Genomic DNA, 16356 nt, shown 5'->3' on the forward strand with positions numbered 1-16356 from the left:
TCGCTTAGGGTATGTGTCCACGTTCAAAAACGCAGCGTCCAGATGTTACAGCATAGTGGAGGGGATTTAATGAAATCCCGTCTCCACTGTGCATTAAAAAACGCATGCGTTTTTCCCGCAAAAACGCACATGCGTTGCGTTTTTTCAGAACGCAGCATGTTGCTACAATGAGCAAAACACGCAGGAACACCGCAGGTGACCTGCCAGTGACCTCAGGTGCATTTTTGGTCAGGATTTTACCTGCATAAAATCCTGACCAAAGCCTGAAGCAAACCTGAACGTGGACACATAGCCTAAGGGTATGTTTCCACGGTACGGTTTGCCGGCGGGATCGCCGCAGCGGCGCAGCCGCTCGGCGCTAAGCCCCGCCCCCTTTCTGGGACGCGATGGTGCCGGATGTGTACAGTACACATCCGGGATGATCGCTCTCTTCCATAGCGCCCTGTGATATGCCTTGCGGGGACGCTGCGTCCCCGCAAGGTGTACGGTCATGCTGCGTTCTGAAAAGACGCGCAGCATGTCCGGAGTCGCAGGGCCGCCGCGTGCGGGTTTCCACGCATAGTGGAGACGGGATTTCATAAAATCCCCTCCACTATGCTGGAACATCTGGACGCTGCTTGTTTGACGCTGCAGCGTCAAACAAGCAGCGTTTACGTACCGTGGAAACATACACTCTGGGTATGTGTCCACGTTCAGGATTGCATCAGGATTTGGTCAGGATTTTACTCAGGTAAAATCCTGACCAAATCTGCACCTGAGGTCACTGGCAGGTCACCTGCAATGTCCTTGCGTTGTTTCTGCAATGTAAGGACATACTGCGTTCTTAAAAGACGCGCCGCATGTCCGTTTACGCGGGTGTGCCGCCTGCATGTTTTACTGCATAGTGGAGACGGGATTTCATGAAATCCCCTCCACTATGCTGTAAAACATCTGGACGCTGCGTGTTTGATGCTGCGGCTCTACGCAGCGTCAAACACGCAGCGTTTCCTGAACGTGGAAACATACCCTAACAAAACAAAAAAGAGACAAAAAACGCAGTGTAAAAAAAAATGTTAAAAAAATGCACACAAATACAAAAATGAAATAATACAAGTAACCTAATTTAAATAATAAGTAGAAATTCTGCAGTGTCAAAAACTCACCGAAAGCTCATTGTGGGAATGTAACCTAATGTTGCCAAGTCATCACATGGGTAGACAAATTAAAAAAAACAGTAAATTTATGGTGTGTTTTGTTTTTTTACAAACTAAAATCAGTGCTGTAAAAAAAAAAGTGTAAAAGAAGACTGAAGGCTCATTCAGACGTCAGTGATTTTGTCGTCCAAGTTTCATTATAGTTTTTTTTATCAGATTGTCATCAGAGTTTGGTAAATGTCAGTTTTTATCATCAGAATTTGGTCCAAGTTTCATTATTTTTTACCAAGCTGGAATCTAACAAAAACAGTTTCTCTATCTTTTTCTATATAGCAGTCTGTGAAAGATGGATGTTATCCAAGTGCTGTCCGATTATTTTCATGGTCCCATAGACTTGTTTTGCTGAGTTTGATCTGACACTTTGATTACTATCAGTTCTGCTCAGATCACTCAGTCCACAAAAAATCACTGACATGTGAACATGGATAGCATTCATATGTAATAAATTGACGTGTGAATGAGCCCAGAAGGGGTGTCCAGACAGTTCCACAGAATACCTGAAGAGCTGATATTGATTGTTATAGTAGAATAACATAGATTTACGGTAACTTATTATTTTTTACAGGACTTTCATGTGAACAAATTCAATCTTTTCAGCACACTTCTTGTTCAAACCGTGGCATCCCAAATAGAAATCGTGTCAACCAAAAATCTACGTGTCATAAAATGGCCAACAAAATGAGAGAACGGGTAGGAAATATCTCAAGAGCAGGCAATTCATGCAAAGAAAAAGATGGCTCAGATGCAAATGCCACTTCTACGGATCTGTCTACATTTATTAAGACGGAACCAGTCACAAGTAATGGAGGGAAAAACACAAATACCTGTGGGTATACACCCACAAATCATACAGAAGAGTATCCATGTACTCTGGATATGGTGGAGTTTAAAGGAAATGTTCTACCAGATGCCACTAGATTTCCACCAGCAGAAGGTGTGAAAAACTGTCCGTCTACTTGTGTTAAGGAATTTAGTACCCGTAATAGGGAAAATCCTATATACCCTGGCCCTTCTATACCTGTAAATCCTATACCACATAAACTACCTCCACATATAAAAGTGGAATATATTCCTTGTGAAGAAAAACGAACGAGTACCACTAACACACTTCATACACAATGCTTTCCAGCACCTCATATAGAGGTGGAATATATCCTACGTGAGGCAGAACGTACCACACCAAACACATTTTATACACCAGCAGGTCACATACCATGCCCATCTATGAATATCAAAGAGGAGCCAGTCTACTATGAGGATGGAGATCTTGCAGACACCAATGTTTATACACCCAGAAACCATCTGCGACATCATCCCTATGTTCATATTAAGGAGGAACCAGAGATATATGATGCAGGAACTTCCACAACGACAAATATGTGTATGCCGTTGGGTCATACACGATACCCATTTACTCACATTGAAGAAGAATTGCTCACCCTGGAAGAAATAAGGGTCCCCGACAACACTCTGGCCTTTAAATGCACAGAGTGCTCTGAAGGTTTTACCTCCAAGTCAGATCTTGCATATCATCAAACTATCCACAGAATCGAAAGACTGAAGTGTCCGGAATGTGGGAAATACTTCTCAAATAAGTCAAATCTTGCTAATCATATCAGGAGTCATACAGGAGAAAAACCATATTCATGTCCCGCTTGTGGGAAACGTTTCACTAGGAAAAGCACGCTGATCATACATCAGCGGATTCACACGGGAGAGAAGCCCTTTGTCTGCTTAGAATGTGGACGATGCTTTCCTGGTAAGGGGAATCTCATGAAACATCAAAAGGTGCATAAATCAAAAAAGCCAATGACTATGAAAAACTCTCTCCCTATGCCAGTGACCCTTATACTAGACTCAAATGTGGCCTCGTTTCAGATGCTTCAATAATGGTCCAACTCTCATTCATGTGATGCTTCATGGAAGACCCTACCAGAAATATGGTTGCAGAAAATATTGTCAGGAAAGAACAGCTATGTGGGATTTCATAGCGATGGGCTCTAGTGTGGGTCAACCATGAACACAAATTATATCTGGTGAGCTTTGCGTTATCAACAAGACTTGTGTATTTTCCCTAAGAGAAAAAAAAAAGTCTGACTTGGGTCATGAACATATAAGAGTCAGTGCCCTGATTCTTGTGAGCTAATTTAGGATTTCAGTAAGCCTCCTTACATTGGCATGCTAGGCCTGGTAGGTCACTCTCCACAAGGAGAAATGGTACTACTTAAACCTTAAAAGCAAATGGGGTTTAATGTTGGAGCCTCGTCTATCTGTGTTTTTGTTTTAAGATCATTATGCCTGGAAGAACTTGTCACAAAATGGAAAATAAAAATATTTAGTTGTTTCGGTAAGTTCCATTTAGAGACGGAACTAGGTTTTCCTACACCCAGGGCAAACATTCAGTTTGGTACTCCTCTTAAAGGGAAACTGTCAGCTGTGTTGGCCGCTATAAGATGCGACCACTGCCTTTCAGGGCTTATCTACAGCATTCTATAGCGCTGTAGATAAGCTCCGATCTGACCTGAAAGATAAGAAAAATAAGTTTTATTATACTCACCTGCGGTGCGGTCCGGTCTGATGGGTGTCGCAGGTCCGGCTCCTCCCATCTTCTTGTGATGCTGCCCTCCTGCTTTCTTCATGGCTCCCCGGCATCGTGCTCCTGCGCAGGCATATTTATCTGCCCTGTTGAGGGCAGAGCAAAGTACTGCAGTGTACAGGCCAGGGAAAAGTCAAGAGAAGCCCAGCGCCTGTGCACTGCAGGAATTTCCTCTGCCTTCAACAGGGCAGATAAGTTCGCCTGCGCATAAGCGAGATGCTGGGGAGCTATGAAGCAAGCAGGAGAGCAGCGTCGCAAGAAGATGGGAGGCGCCGGACCTGCGACATCCATCAGACTGGGCCGTCCCCCCGGGTGAGTAAAATAAAACTTACTTTTCTTATTTTGCAGGTCGGATTGGGGGCTTAGCTACAGTATTATAGAATGCTGTAGATAAGCACTAAAAGGCAGTGGCCGCATCTTATAGTGGCAAAAACTGCTGACAGGTTTGCTTTAAGCTTAAAAAATAGCTGTCAATTAATGTTTTATATGTGTGTAACTCAATAGTACACATGAAAATAAGAAATGTTGTAACATATCCGAGAAATATTCTTCTTTCTTCTCCCAGACTGATCTGTCTCAGTACTCTCAATTCACGGTCACACAATCATTTTCTCTCCATCCGAGAAAAACGGTCAGATTATTCTGATCAGAGTTTGATCAGCGTGGCATCAGGTTTTTTTTTAAGGAGATGGAGAGAAAAAAAAGTTTCTCCACCCTCTGTTCTGTCAGTCTGTGAAAATCGAACCGCACTCGAAACATCTGATGTTTTTCATGGACCCAAAGACTGCATTGCCAGTATTCATATGACACTCGGATCAAAATCAGATATGTCCCTGAAAATCGGACATGTGCACAACCCCACAGAATATCATGGGCACGAGTGCTATGAAAACCACTGATAGCACCCATCCAATATATTTAGCCGTGCGAACGAGCCATTAAATCTTAAGGTTTACACCATATACTGTGGCCATGTAGTATTCGTAGTGCGGCCATGACCTGATTTTTTTTAAATTGACTTTTGAGCAATCGATTTTGCAGAACAACTGTTTCGCCTGCAAAATTGCATACCAATTACTATTGGTTTATGGGTAACATAGCTATTCTGAAAAATTTAGTGTTAAATAATAGTGATGAGTGAATGTGCTTGGATAAGGTGTTATCCAAGTATGCTTGGGTATTAACAGAGCATCTTCAAGGAAAAATATAATAGAAACACCACTTCTGCATTTTTCATACTTTCCTAGTTTTGGCTTACAAATACTGAGGTAAAGTACTGATCAAAGACTGAAAGTGTGAATATGGCTTAAGGGTGGCAAAATTTGCTTGTGTAACATGTATCTTTTGCTTTACCCCTGTTAAACTGAAAGGTTTGAAATCAGCAGTGAAAGAGAAATTTCCATGATGTGAATTTCAAAATCTGCATTGCATGTCAATCTTGATAAAGAAAAATAATGCAGCAACTGAATACAATTTATAATATCTCATCCACATGCTTAGTACTTTAATCACCTGTGGATTTTACCTGTGAAAATCTACAGGTAAAATCCATAGCAATTCTAATACATGTGGACTTACCTTTACATGGACTGAATCAATTGATGAACTGAATTCTTCAAAGCTCTGTTTTCCCACTCGAGCGTGGGAACTTTTCAGAATATTTACTCACGCTCGAGTTCATATGAGTTCATCCAGCAAAGGGCGCATCACCGCGACTCGAGGTAACTACAGTACATTCCCCTGCATTCCATTCATTCACCAAGTTTTACAGTCAGGAGCACAGCTGTATTAGCAGAGCTCCTGGGTGTAAAATGATCTAACTCCTTCAGATGGATTTACAGCGTGGGATAAGACTGAACGACGGAAGGTATGGAATATTGTTGTTTTTTTTTTTTTACTTTATTTCAGGTGACAAGGGTCTTCAGGTGGATTAAGAGTATAATAAAATATTTAAACACCCTGTGTCTTTATTTCATTAAAATACTTTTTAATAATGTGTGTTTTATTAACCATTTCGTACTATTGGATTAATAATGGATAGGTGTCATAATTGACGCCTCTCCATTATTAACCTGGCTTAATGTCACCTTACAATAGCAAGGTGACATTAACCCTTCATTACCCCATATCCCACCGCTACACGGGAGTGGGAAGAGAGAGGCTAAGTGCCAGAATAGGCGCATCTTCCAGATGTGCCTTTTCTGGGGTGGCTGGGGGCAGTGTTGTGAATTTACCTTTTGGCTCCCTCTAGTGGCTACTAGTGATTTGACTATGGGTATATCATTCATCCCTTGTATTCTCACCTGGGTCGTTAGGTTAGGGGTGTTGCTATATAAGCTCCCTGGACCTTCAGTTCAATGCCTGGCAACGTTGATATCAGAGCTAATCTGTAGTGCTCTGGTCTTCTGATCCTGGTTCCTGCTTGATTAAGCTAAGTTTGCTTTCTTGCTTTTTGCTATTTGTTTTTTGTTTGCATTTTTGTCCAGCTTGTATATAATCTGTATCCTGACCTTGCTGGAAGCTCTAGGGTGGCTGGTGTTCTCCCCCCGGGCCGTTAGACGGTTCGGGGGTTCTTGAATCTCCAGTGTGGTTTTTTGATAGGGTTTTTGTTGACCATATAAGTTATCTTACTACATTCTGCTATTAGTAAGTGGGCCTCTCTTTGCTAAACCTAGTTCATCTCTGTGTTTGTCATTTCCTCTTACCTCACCGTTATTATTTGTGGGGGGCTTCTATCCTACTTTTGGGGTCTTTTCTCTGGAGGCAAGAGAGGTCTTTGTTTTCCTCTTCTAGGGGTAGGTAGCTCTCCGGCTGGCGCGAGACATCTAGCGACCAACGTAGGCATGTTCCCCGGCTACTTCTAGTTTTGGCGTTAGGAGTAGCTATATGGTCAACCCAGTTACCACTGCCCTATGAGCTGGATTTTTGTACTTAGCAGACTTGCTGATATCTCTGAGACCCTCGCCATTGGGGTCACAACAGTTTGCCAGGCCAGTATTAAATGTTAAATGCATTGCAGAAGCGGGATTATAAGAAAGAAAGTTCTGAGTTTTTTTTTTTCTCTCTCTCATTTTTTTTTTTTTCTTTTCCCCTTTACCTTTGAGTGGCTTGTGATTGCTGCAGACATGAATGTCCAGACCTTGATTACAAGTGTGGACCAGCTTGCTGCTCGTGTGCAGGGCATACAAGATTATGTTACCAGAAATCCTATGTCAGAACCTAAGATACCGATTCCTGAACTGTTTTCCGGAGATCGATTTAAGTTTAGAAATTTCAGGAATAATTGTAAATTGTTTTTGTCCCTGAGACCCTGTTCCTCTGGAGACTCCGCTCAGCAAGTGAAAATTGTCATTTCTTTTTTACGGGGCGACCCTCAGGATTGGGCTTTCTCGCTGGCGCCAGGAGATCCGGCATTGGCTGATATTGATGCGTTTTTTCTGGCGCTCGGTTTGCTTTATGAGGAACCCAATCTTGAGATTCAGGCAGAAAAAGCCTTGCTGGCTATGTCTCAGGGTCAGGACGAGGCTGAAGTGTATTGCCAAAAATTTCGGAAATGGTCCGTGCTGACCCAGTGGAACGAGTGTGCATTGGCTGCAAATTTTAGAAATGGCCTTTCTGAAGCCATTAAGAATGTGATGGTGGGTTTTCCCATTCCCACAGGTCTGAATGATTCCATGGCTCTGGCAATTCAAATTGACCGGCGGTTGCGGGAGCGCAAAACCGCAAATTCCCTCATGGTGTTATCTGAACAGGCACCTGATTTAATGCAATGTGATAGAATCCTGACTAGAAATGAGCGGAAAATTCATAGACGCCAGAATGGCTTGTGTTACTACTGTGGTGATTCTACACATGTTATCTCAGCATGCTCTAAGCGTCTTACTAAGGTTGTTAGTCCTGTCGCCATTGGTAATTTGCAACCTAAGTTTATTCTATCTGTAACTTTGATTTGCTCACTGTCATCGTATCCTGTCATGGCGTTTGTAGATTCAGGTGCTGCCCTGAGTCTTATGGATCTGTCATTTGCCAAGCGCTGCGGTTTTGTTCTTGAGCCATTAGAAAATCCTATCCCTCTTAGAGGTATTGATGCTACGCCATTGGCAGAAAATAAACCGCAGTTTTGGACACAGGTTACCATGTGCATGACTCCTGAACATCGGGAGGTGATACGTTTTCTTGTTCTGCATAAGATGCATGATTCGGTTGTTTTGGGTTTGCCATGGTTACAGACCCATAATCCAGTCTTGGACTGGAAGGCAATGTCAGTGTCAAGTTGGGGCTGTCATGGAATTCATGGAGATTCCCTGCCCGTGTCTATTGCTACTTCTACGCCTTCGGAAGTTCCGGCGTATTTGTCTGATTATCAGGATGTCTTCAGCGAGTCTAGGTCAAGTGCATTGCCTCCTCATCGGGAATGTGACTGTGCAATAGATTTGATTCCAGGCAGTAAGTTTCCTAAGGGAAGACTGTTTAATCTGTCGGTACCTGAACATACCGCAATGCGTTCATATATCAAGGAGTCTCTGGAGAAGGGGCATATCCGTCCTTCTTCTTCCCCTCTTGGTGCGGGATTCTTTTTTGTGGCCAAAAAGGACGGATCTTTGAGGCCTTGTATTGACTATCGGCTTTTAAATAAGATCACTGTCAAATTTCAGTATCCTTTGCCGTTGTTGTCAGACTTGTTTGCCCGGATTAAAGGTGCCAAGTGGTTCACCAAGATAGACCTTCGTGGTGCGTACAACCTTGTGCGCATTAAGCAAGGAGATGAATGGAAAACCGCATTCAATACGCCCGAAGGTCATTTTGAGTACTTGGTGATGCCATTTGGGCTCTCTAATGCACCTTCAGCTTTTCAGTCCTTTATGCATGACATTTTCCGGAAGTATCTGGATAAATTTTTGATCGTTTATCTGGATGATATTCTGGTTTTTTCTGATGATTGGGACTCGCATGTGGAGCAGGTCAGGATGGTTTTCAAGATTTTGCGTGAAAATTCTTTGTTTGTTAAAGGCTCAAAGTGTCTCTTTGGCGTACAGAAGGTTCCCTTTTTAGGGTTCATTTTTTCCCCTTCTGCTGTGGAGATGGACCCAGTCAAGGTCCGAGCTATTCATGATTGGACTCAACCCTCGTCAGTTAAGAGTCTTCAGAAGTTCTTGGGTTTTGCTAACTTCTACCGTCGTTTTATCGCTAATTTTTCTAGCGTTGTTAAACCGTTGACGGATATGACCAAGAAAGGCTCTGATGTGGCTAACTGGGCTCCTGCTGCCGTGGAGGCTTTCCAGGAGTTGAAACGCCGGTTTACTTCGGCGCCTGTTTTGTGCCAGCCTGACATCTCACTTCCCTTTCAAGTTGAGGTGGATGCTTCAGAGATTGGGGCAGGGGCCGTTTTGTCGCAGAGAGGCCCTGGTTGCTCTACTATGAGACCTTGTGCCTTTTTCTCTAGGAAGTTTTCGCCGGCAGAGCGAAATTATGATGTGGGCAATCGGGAGTTGTTGGCCATGAAGTGGGCATTTGAGGAGTGGCGTCATTGGCTCGAGGGTGCTAAGCATCGTGTGGTGGTCTTGACTGATCACAAAAATCTGATGTACCTCGAGTCTGCTAAACGCCTGAATCCTAGACAGGCCCGCTGGTCATTGTTTTTCTCCCGTTTTGACTTTGTGGTCTCGTATTTACCAGGTTCTAAGAATGTGAAGGCAGATGCTCTGTCTAGGAGCTTTGTGCCTGATGCTCCTGGAGTCGCTGAACCTGTGGGTATTCTTAAGGAAGGAGTTATCTTGTCAGCTATTTCTCCAGATCTGCGACGTGTGTTGCAGAGATTTCAGGCTGGTAGGCCTGATTCTTGTCCACCTGACAGATTGTTTGTGCCTGCTAAATGGACCAGCAGAGTCATTTCCGAGGTTCATTCCTCGGTGTTGGCAGGGCACCCGGGAATTTTTGGCACCAGGGATCTGGTGGCCAGGTCCTTTTGGTGGCCTTCCTTGTCAAGGGATGTGCGGTCATTTGTGCAGTCCTGTGGTACTTGTGCTCGAGCTAAGCCTTGCTGTTCTCGTGCCAGCGGGTTGCTCTTGCCCTTGCCTGTCCCGAAGAGACCTTGGACACACATCTCTATGGATTTCATTTCGGATCTTCCGGTGTCTCAGGGCATGTCTGTCATCTGGGTGATATGTGATCGTTTCTCCAAGATGGTCCATCTGGTTCCTTTGCCTAAGCTGCCTTCCTCTTCTGATCTGGTTCCTGTGTTCTTCCAGAACGTGGTTCGTTTGCACGGCATTCCTGAAAATATTGTGTCGGACAGAGGATCCCAGTTTGTTTCCAGGTTCTGGCGATCCTTTTGTGGTAGGATAGGCATTGATTTGTCGTTTTCGTCCGCTTTTCATCCACAGACTAACGGACAGACGGAACTAACTAATCAGACTCTGGAGGCGTATTTGAGGTGTTTTGTCTCTTCTGATCAGGATGATTGGGTGACCTTCTTGCCGTTGGCTGAATTTGCCCTTAATAATCGGGCTAGTTCTGCCACCTTGGTTTCGCCATTTTTCTGCAACTCTGGTTTCCATCCTCGTTTTTCCTCGGGGCATGTGGAGCCTTCTGACTGTCCTGGGGTGGATTCTGTGGTGGATAGGTTGCAGCGGATCTGGAATCATGTGGTGGACAACTTGAAGTTGTCACAGGAGAAGGCTCAGTGTTTTGCCAACCGCCGCCGCGGTGTGGGTCCCCGACTTCGCGTTGGGGATTTGGTATGGCTGTCTTCTCGATTTGTTCCTATGAAGGTCTCCTCTCCCAAGTTTAAGCCTCGCTTCATTGGTCCTTACAAGATATTGGAAATCATTAATCCTGTATCCTTTCGCCTGGATCTTCCGGTGTCGTTTGCCATTCACAACGTATTTCATAGGTCCTTGTTGCGGCGATACGTTGTGCCTGTGGTTCCTTCTGCTGAGCCTCCTGCTCCGGTGTTGGTTGAGGGCGAGTTGGAGTACGTGGTGGAGAAGATCTTAGATTCTCGTCTCTCCAGGCGGAGGCTTCAGTACCTGGTCAAGTGGAAGGGCTATGGTCAGGAGGATAATTCCTGGGTGGTCGCCTCTGATGTGCATGCGGCCGATTTAGTTCGTGCCTTTCACGCCGCTCATCCTGATCGCCCTGGTGGTCTTGGTGAGGGTTCGGTGACCCCTCACTAAGGGGGGTGGTACTGTTGTGAATTTACCTTTTGGCTCCCTCTAGTGGCTACTAGTGATTTGACTCTGGGTATGTCATTCATCCCTTGTATTCTCACCTGGGTCGTTAGGTTAGGGGTGTTGCTATATAAGCTCCCTGGACCTTCAGTTCAATGCCTGGCAACGTTGATATCAGAGCTAATCTGTAGTGCTCTGGTCTTCTGATCCTGGTTCCTGCTTGATTAAGCTAAGTTTGCTTTCTTGCTTTTTGCTATTTGTTTTTTGTTTGCATTTTTGTCCAGCTTGTATATAATCTGTATCCTGACCTTGCTGGAAGCTCTAGGGTGGCTGGTGTTCTCCCCCCGGGCCGTTAGACGGTTCGGGGGTTCTTGAATCTCCAGTGTGGTTTTTTGATAGGGTTTTTGTTGACCATATAAGTTATCTTACTACATTCTGCTATTAGTAAGTGGGCCTCTCTTTGCTAAACCTAGTTCATCTCTGTGTTTGTCATTTCCTCTTACCTCACCGTTATTATTTGTGGGGGGCTTCTATCCTACTTTTGGGGTCTTTTCTCTGGAGGCAAGAGAGGTCTTTGTTTTCCTCTTCTAGGGGTAGGTAGCTCTCCGGCTGGCGCGAGACATCTAGCGACCAACGTAGGCATGTTCCCCGGCTACTTCTAGTTTTGGCGTTAGGAGTAGCTATATGGTCAACCCAGTTACCACTGCCCTATGAGCTGGATTTTTGTACTTCGCAGACTTGCTGATATCTCTGAGACCCTCGCCATTGGGGTCACAACAGGGCAGATGTTTTTTTCCAGGGGGGTCTTACAACCATGGTCCATCTAGGCTTTTAATATCTGCCCTCAGTCACTGGCTTTCCCACTCTGGCGGAGAAAAGTGCGCGGGACCCCAAATTTTACACAGAGACACTTCTTACATTAGTAAAGAGGAATATGTAATAAAAGAAGGGATATGAGATGGTTTACTGTATGTAAACCATGTCTCATATCCTGTCGGGTTTGTGAAGGAGATAGGAAAAGCCGGCAATTGAATTACCGGCTTTTCTGCTATCTAGCGCTAAATTAAATATAAATATATATGTGTCTCACTGACATATATATATATATATATATATATATATATATATATATATATATACACTGTACATATGTTTTTTAGAATATTGGATCCATGATATGTCCATTTTGCAAGCCTGCAAGAAAAAAACGCTGTACGGAAGCCATACAGATAACACAAGGATAAATTTGTGCGTAAAAATCGCATCCTCGCATTGAATACGGAACAGTATTTTGGGACAATTACAGCGTATTTCGGCCGTAAAAAACGGACCGTATTTTCATACGCCTAGTGAGATGCCGGCCTTACACTGAGGAGAGGCTTCCGTCGGGCCACTCTGCCATAAACGCCCGACTGGTGGAGTGCTGCAGTGATAGTTGACTTTGTGGAACTTTCTCTCATCTCTATGCTGCATCTCTGGAGCTCAGCCACAGTGATCTTGGGGTTCTTTACCTCTCTCACCAAGGCTCTTCTGTCACGATTGCCAAGTTTGGCTGGACGGCCAGGTCTAGGAAGACTTCTGGTGGTCACAAACTTCTTGCATTTAAGGATTATGGAGGCCACTGTGCTTTTAGGAACCTTGAGTACTGCAGAAATTATTTTCTAACCTTGGCCAGATTTGTGCCTTGCCACAATTCTGTCTCTGAGCTCCTTAGCCAGTTTCTTTGAACTCATGATTCTCATTTGGTCTGACATTCACTGTAACCATTCACCTGTATAGACAGGTGTGCGTCTTTCCAAATCAAGTCCTATCAGTTTAATTAAACACAGCTGGACTTCAATGAAGGAGTAGAACCATCTTAAGGAGGATCACAAGGAAATGGACAGCATGTGACTTAAAAATTAGTGTTGGAGCAAAGGGTCTGAATACTTATGACCATGTGATATTTCAGTTTTTCTTTTTTATTAAATTTGCAAAGATTTCTATATTTCTGGGTTTTTTTCAGTCAAGATGGAGTGCAGAGTGTACATTAATGTGAAAAAAATTAACTTTTTTGAATTTACCAAATGGCTGCAGTGAAGCAAAGAGTGAAAAATTTAATATAGGGATATGAATAATTTCCGTATCCACTGTATTGGGGCTGATACATCAAGACCAGCGTTGCTCTTGTTCATTTGGCTTTGTTGAGTCGGTAAATTCTGATAAGTCAGCAGCGTCGGTCAAGTGGCACGGGCTTCGTCACAAGTCCTACTCCAGTCCCTGCTGGAGTAAGCTTTGTGGCATAGCGAATTTGACGAGCAGTGGTCGCCATCCTCAGGCCTGCACTTCTGCTTTTCCATGTTTTAAAAACAGCACTCCCCTCTACATACAGCCCTGTCCTGCAGTTCATCACTTTTCTCAGTCCCTGTTTATGCAGCCCCATCCAGCAGAACATCACTCCACTCAGACCCTCTGTATACAGCCCCATATGGCAGAACAGCACATTACTCATCACCTCTATATAACGCTCCACCCTGCAGTATATAACTCTTGATCTACATACAGCCCCACCCTGCAGAACATCATCCCTCTCATCTATATACAGCACCATCCTGCAGTATATCATTCCTAACACCTATACAGAGCCTCATCTGCAATACATCACTCCTCATCTCTCTGTACAGCATAATTCTGCAGCATCACTTGTCTCAGCCACTGTATACAAAACCCCATCCTGCATTACAACACTCCCCTCAGCCCATTCTGAAGTACATCACTCATCTATATGCAGCGCCACCCTGGAGACTATTGCCCCTCACATCTATAAACAGACCCATCCTACAGTATTATCATTCCTTTAATTTATGCACAGCTTTATCCTGCAGAATACCACTCCACTATAAATGGCCTCATCCTGCAGTATATCAATCTTCTCAGACCCTGCATACAGCTTTATCCTGCAGTACATCACTCCTCTATAGTCAACCACACAATACAGTATATCACTCCTTTCAGTCCCTGTGTGCAGCTTTATTCTGCAGAAAATCACTTCTCCCACCTATGCACAGTCCCCTTTTGCAGTGTATTACTCTTTTCAGCCCCTGTATATAGCTCCATCTTGCAGACCATCACTCATCTCTACACAGCCCCCTCCTGTAGTACATTACTCCTCTCGGTCACTGTATACAGCTCCCTACTGAAGTATACAGGTCCTTCTCAAAAAATTAGCATATAGTGTAAAATTTCATTATTTACCATAATGTAATGATTACAATTAAACTTTCATATATTATAGATTCATTATCCACCAACTGAAATTTGTCAGGTCTTTTATTGTTTTAATACTGATGATTTTGGCATACAACTCCTGATAACCCAAAAAAAACCTGTCTCAATAAATTAGCATATTTCACCTGTCCAATCAAATAAAAGTGTTTTTTAATAACAAACAAAAAAACCATCAAATAATAATGTTCAGTTATGCACTCAATACTTGGTCGTGAATCCTTTGGCAGAAATGACTGCTTCAATGCGGCGTGGCATGGAGGCAATCAGCCTGTGACACTGCTGAGATGTTATGGAGGCCCAGGATGCTTCAATAGCGGCCTTAAGCTCATCCAGAGTGTTGGGTCTTGCGTCTCTCAACTTTCTCTTCACAATATCCCACAGATTCTCTATGGGGTTCAGGTCAGGAGAGTTGGCAGGCCAATTGAGCACAGTAATACCATGGTCAGTAAACCATTTACCAGTGGTTTTGGCACTGTGAGCAGGTGCCAGGTTGTGCTGAAAAATGAAATCTTCATCTCCATAAAGCATTTCAGCATTTCCCCAGGTCAAGCCACTTTTGAACCATAAACAGCGGCAGAAGCGCCTGACCTGGGCTACAGAGAAGCAGCACTGGACTGTTGCTAAGTGGTCCCAAGTACTTTTTTCTGATGAAAGCAAATTTTGCATGTCATTCGGAAATCAAGGTGCCAGAGTCTGGAGGAAGACTGGGGAGAAGGAAATGCCAAAATGCCTGAAGTCCAGTGTCAAGTACCCACAGTCAGTGATGGTGTGGGGTGCCATGTCAGCTGCTGGTGTTGGTCCACTGTGTTTCATCAAGGGCAGGGTCAATGCAGCTAGCTATCAGGAGATTTTGGAGCACTTCATGCTTCCCTCGGCTGAAATGCGTTATGGAGATGAAGATTTCATTTTTCAGCACGACCTGGCACCTGCTCACAGTGCCAAAACCACTGGTAAATGGTTTACTGACCATGGTATTACTGTGCTCAATTGGCCTGCCAACTCTCCTGACCTGAACCCCATAGAGAATCTGTGGGATATTGTGAAGAGAAAGTTGAGAGACGCAAGACCCAACACTCTGGATGAGCTTAAGGCCGCTACTGAAGCATCCTGGGCCTCCATAACATCTCAGCAGTGTCACAGGCTGATTGCCTCCATGCCACGCCGCATTGAAGCAGTCATTTCTGCCAAAGGATTCCCGACCAAGTATTGAGTGCATAACTGAACATTATTATTTGATGGTTTTTTTGTTTGTTATTAAAATACACTTTTATTTGATTGGACGGGTGAAATATGCTAATTTATTGAGACAGGTTTTTTGGGTTATCAGGAGTTGTATGCCAAAATCATCAGTATTAAAACAATAAAAGACCTGACAAATTTCAGTTGGTGGATAATGAATCTATAATATATGAAAGTTTAATTGTAATCATTACATTATGGTAAATAATGAAATTTTACACTATATGCTAATTTTTTGAGAAGGACCTGTATCCCTCCCCTCAGCGTATAACTTTATAACTTCATCCTGCACCACTGTACTTGAGAAAGAAGGGGACCCCCGAAATGTCACGGCAGGTGCAGATCTCCAGATCGTCTACACCTAAGTCTGTGGGTTTTCTTGTTCACAGTGGTGACTATGCTAATTATCTATTCTTTAGGAATCTTTCTAAAACGTTTTCATGAAAGGATGGAAATCTGGTGTAAAGCAGGCAATACAGAGCTGTGGTTATGTACAGCAATCAGTACAGAGAAGTGTGTGCATAACAGGCAGCATCAATAAAAGGAAAGGAATTCAGTGCGGAAAATGTATATATTTAAAACTTAGTTTTTATTAAGCCATATAAAAGTGCATCATACAGAACTAGTAGACAGTGGTGTAGTGCAAAAAGGAGGTCACTGACCTATGCGTCACGACAAAATGTCTTAGGCTACTTTCACACTAGCGTTAACTGCAATACGTCGCAAATGCGTCGTTTTTGCGAAACGCCGCATCCAGCAAAAGTTTTTGCTGGATACGGTTTTTCGCCATAGAGTAACATTAGCGACGCATTTGCGACGCATTTGCGACGCATTGCCAAACGGTGAATCCGTTTTGCGACGCTTGGGCGTATGGTAGCGGACCGTCGAGAGA

The 16356-nt window shown here is 43.8% G+C and overlaps 1 protein-coding gene across 1 annotated transcript in view; it reads left to right on the forward strand.

Moving 5' to 3' along the window:
- The window catches only part of LOC143764937 (uncharacterized), an 83534-nt gene extending 79998 nt beyond the window's left edge, over positions 1-3536 (forward strand). The window contains exon 6 of the mRNA XM_077251068.1: positions 1759-3536. Coding sequence (XP_077107183.1) covers positions 1759-3083 — 1325 coding nt within the window. The 3' untranslated portion in view covers positions 3084-3536. The remainder of the gene's footprint in view (positions 1-1758) is intronic.
- The last annotated feature ends 12820 nt before the right edge of the window (positions 3537-16356 follow it).

The sequence above is a fragment of the Ranitomeya variabilis genome, chromosome 4 (genome assembly GCF_051348905.1).
Source record: "Ranitomeya variabilis isolate aRanVar5 chromosome 4, aRanVar5.hap1, whole genome shotgun sequence".
NCBI classification, from domain to species: Eukaryota; Metazoa; Chordata; class Amphibia; order Anura; family Dendrobatidae; genus Ranitomeya; species Ranitomeya variabilis.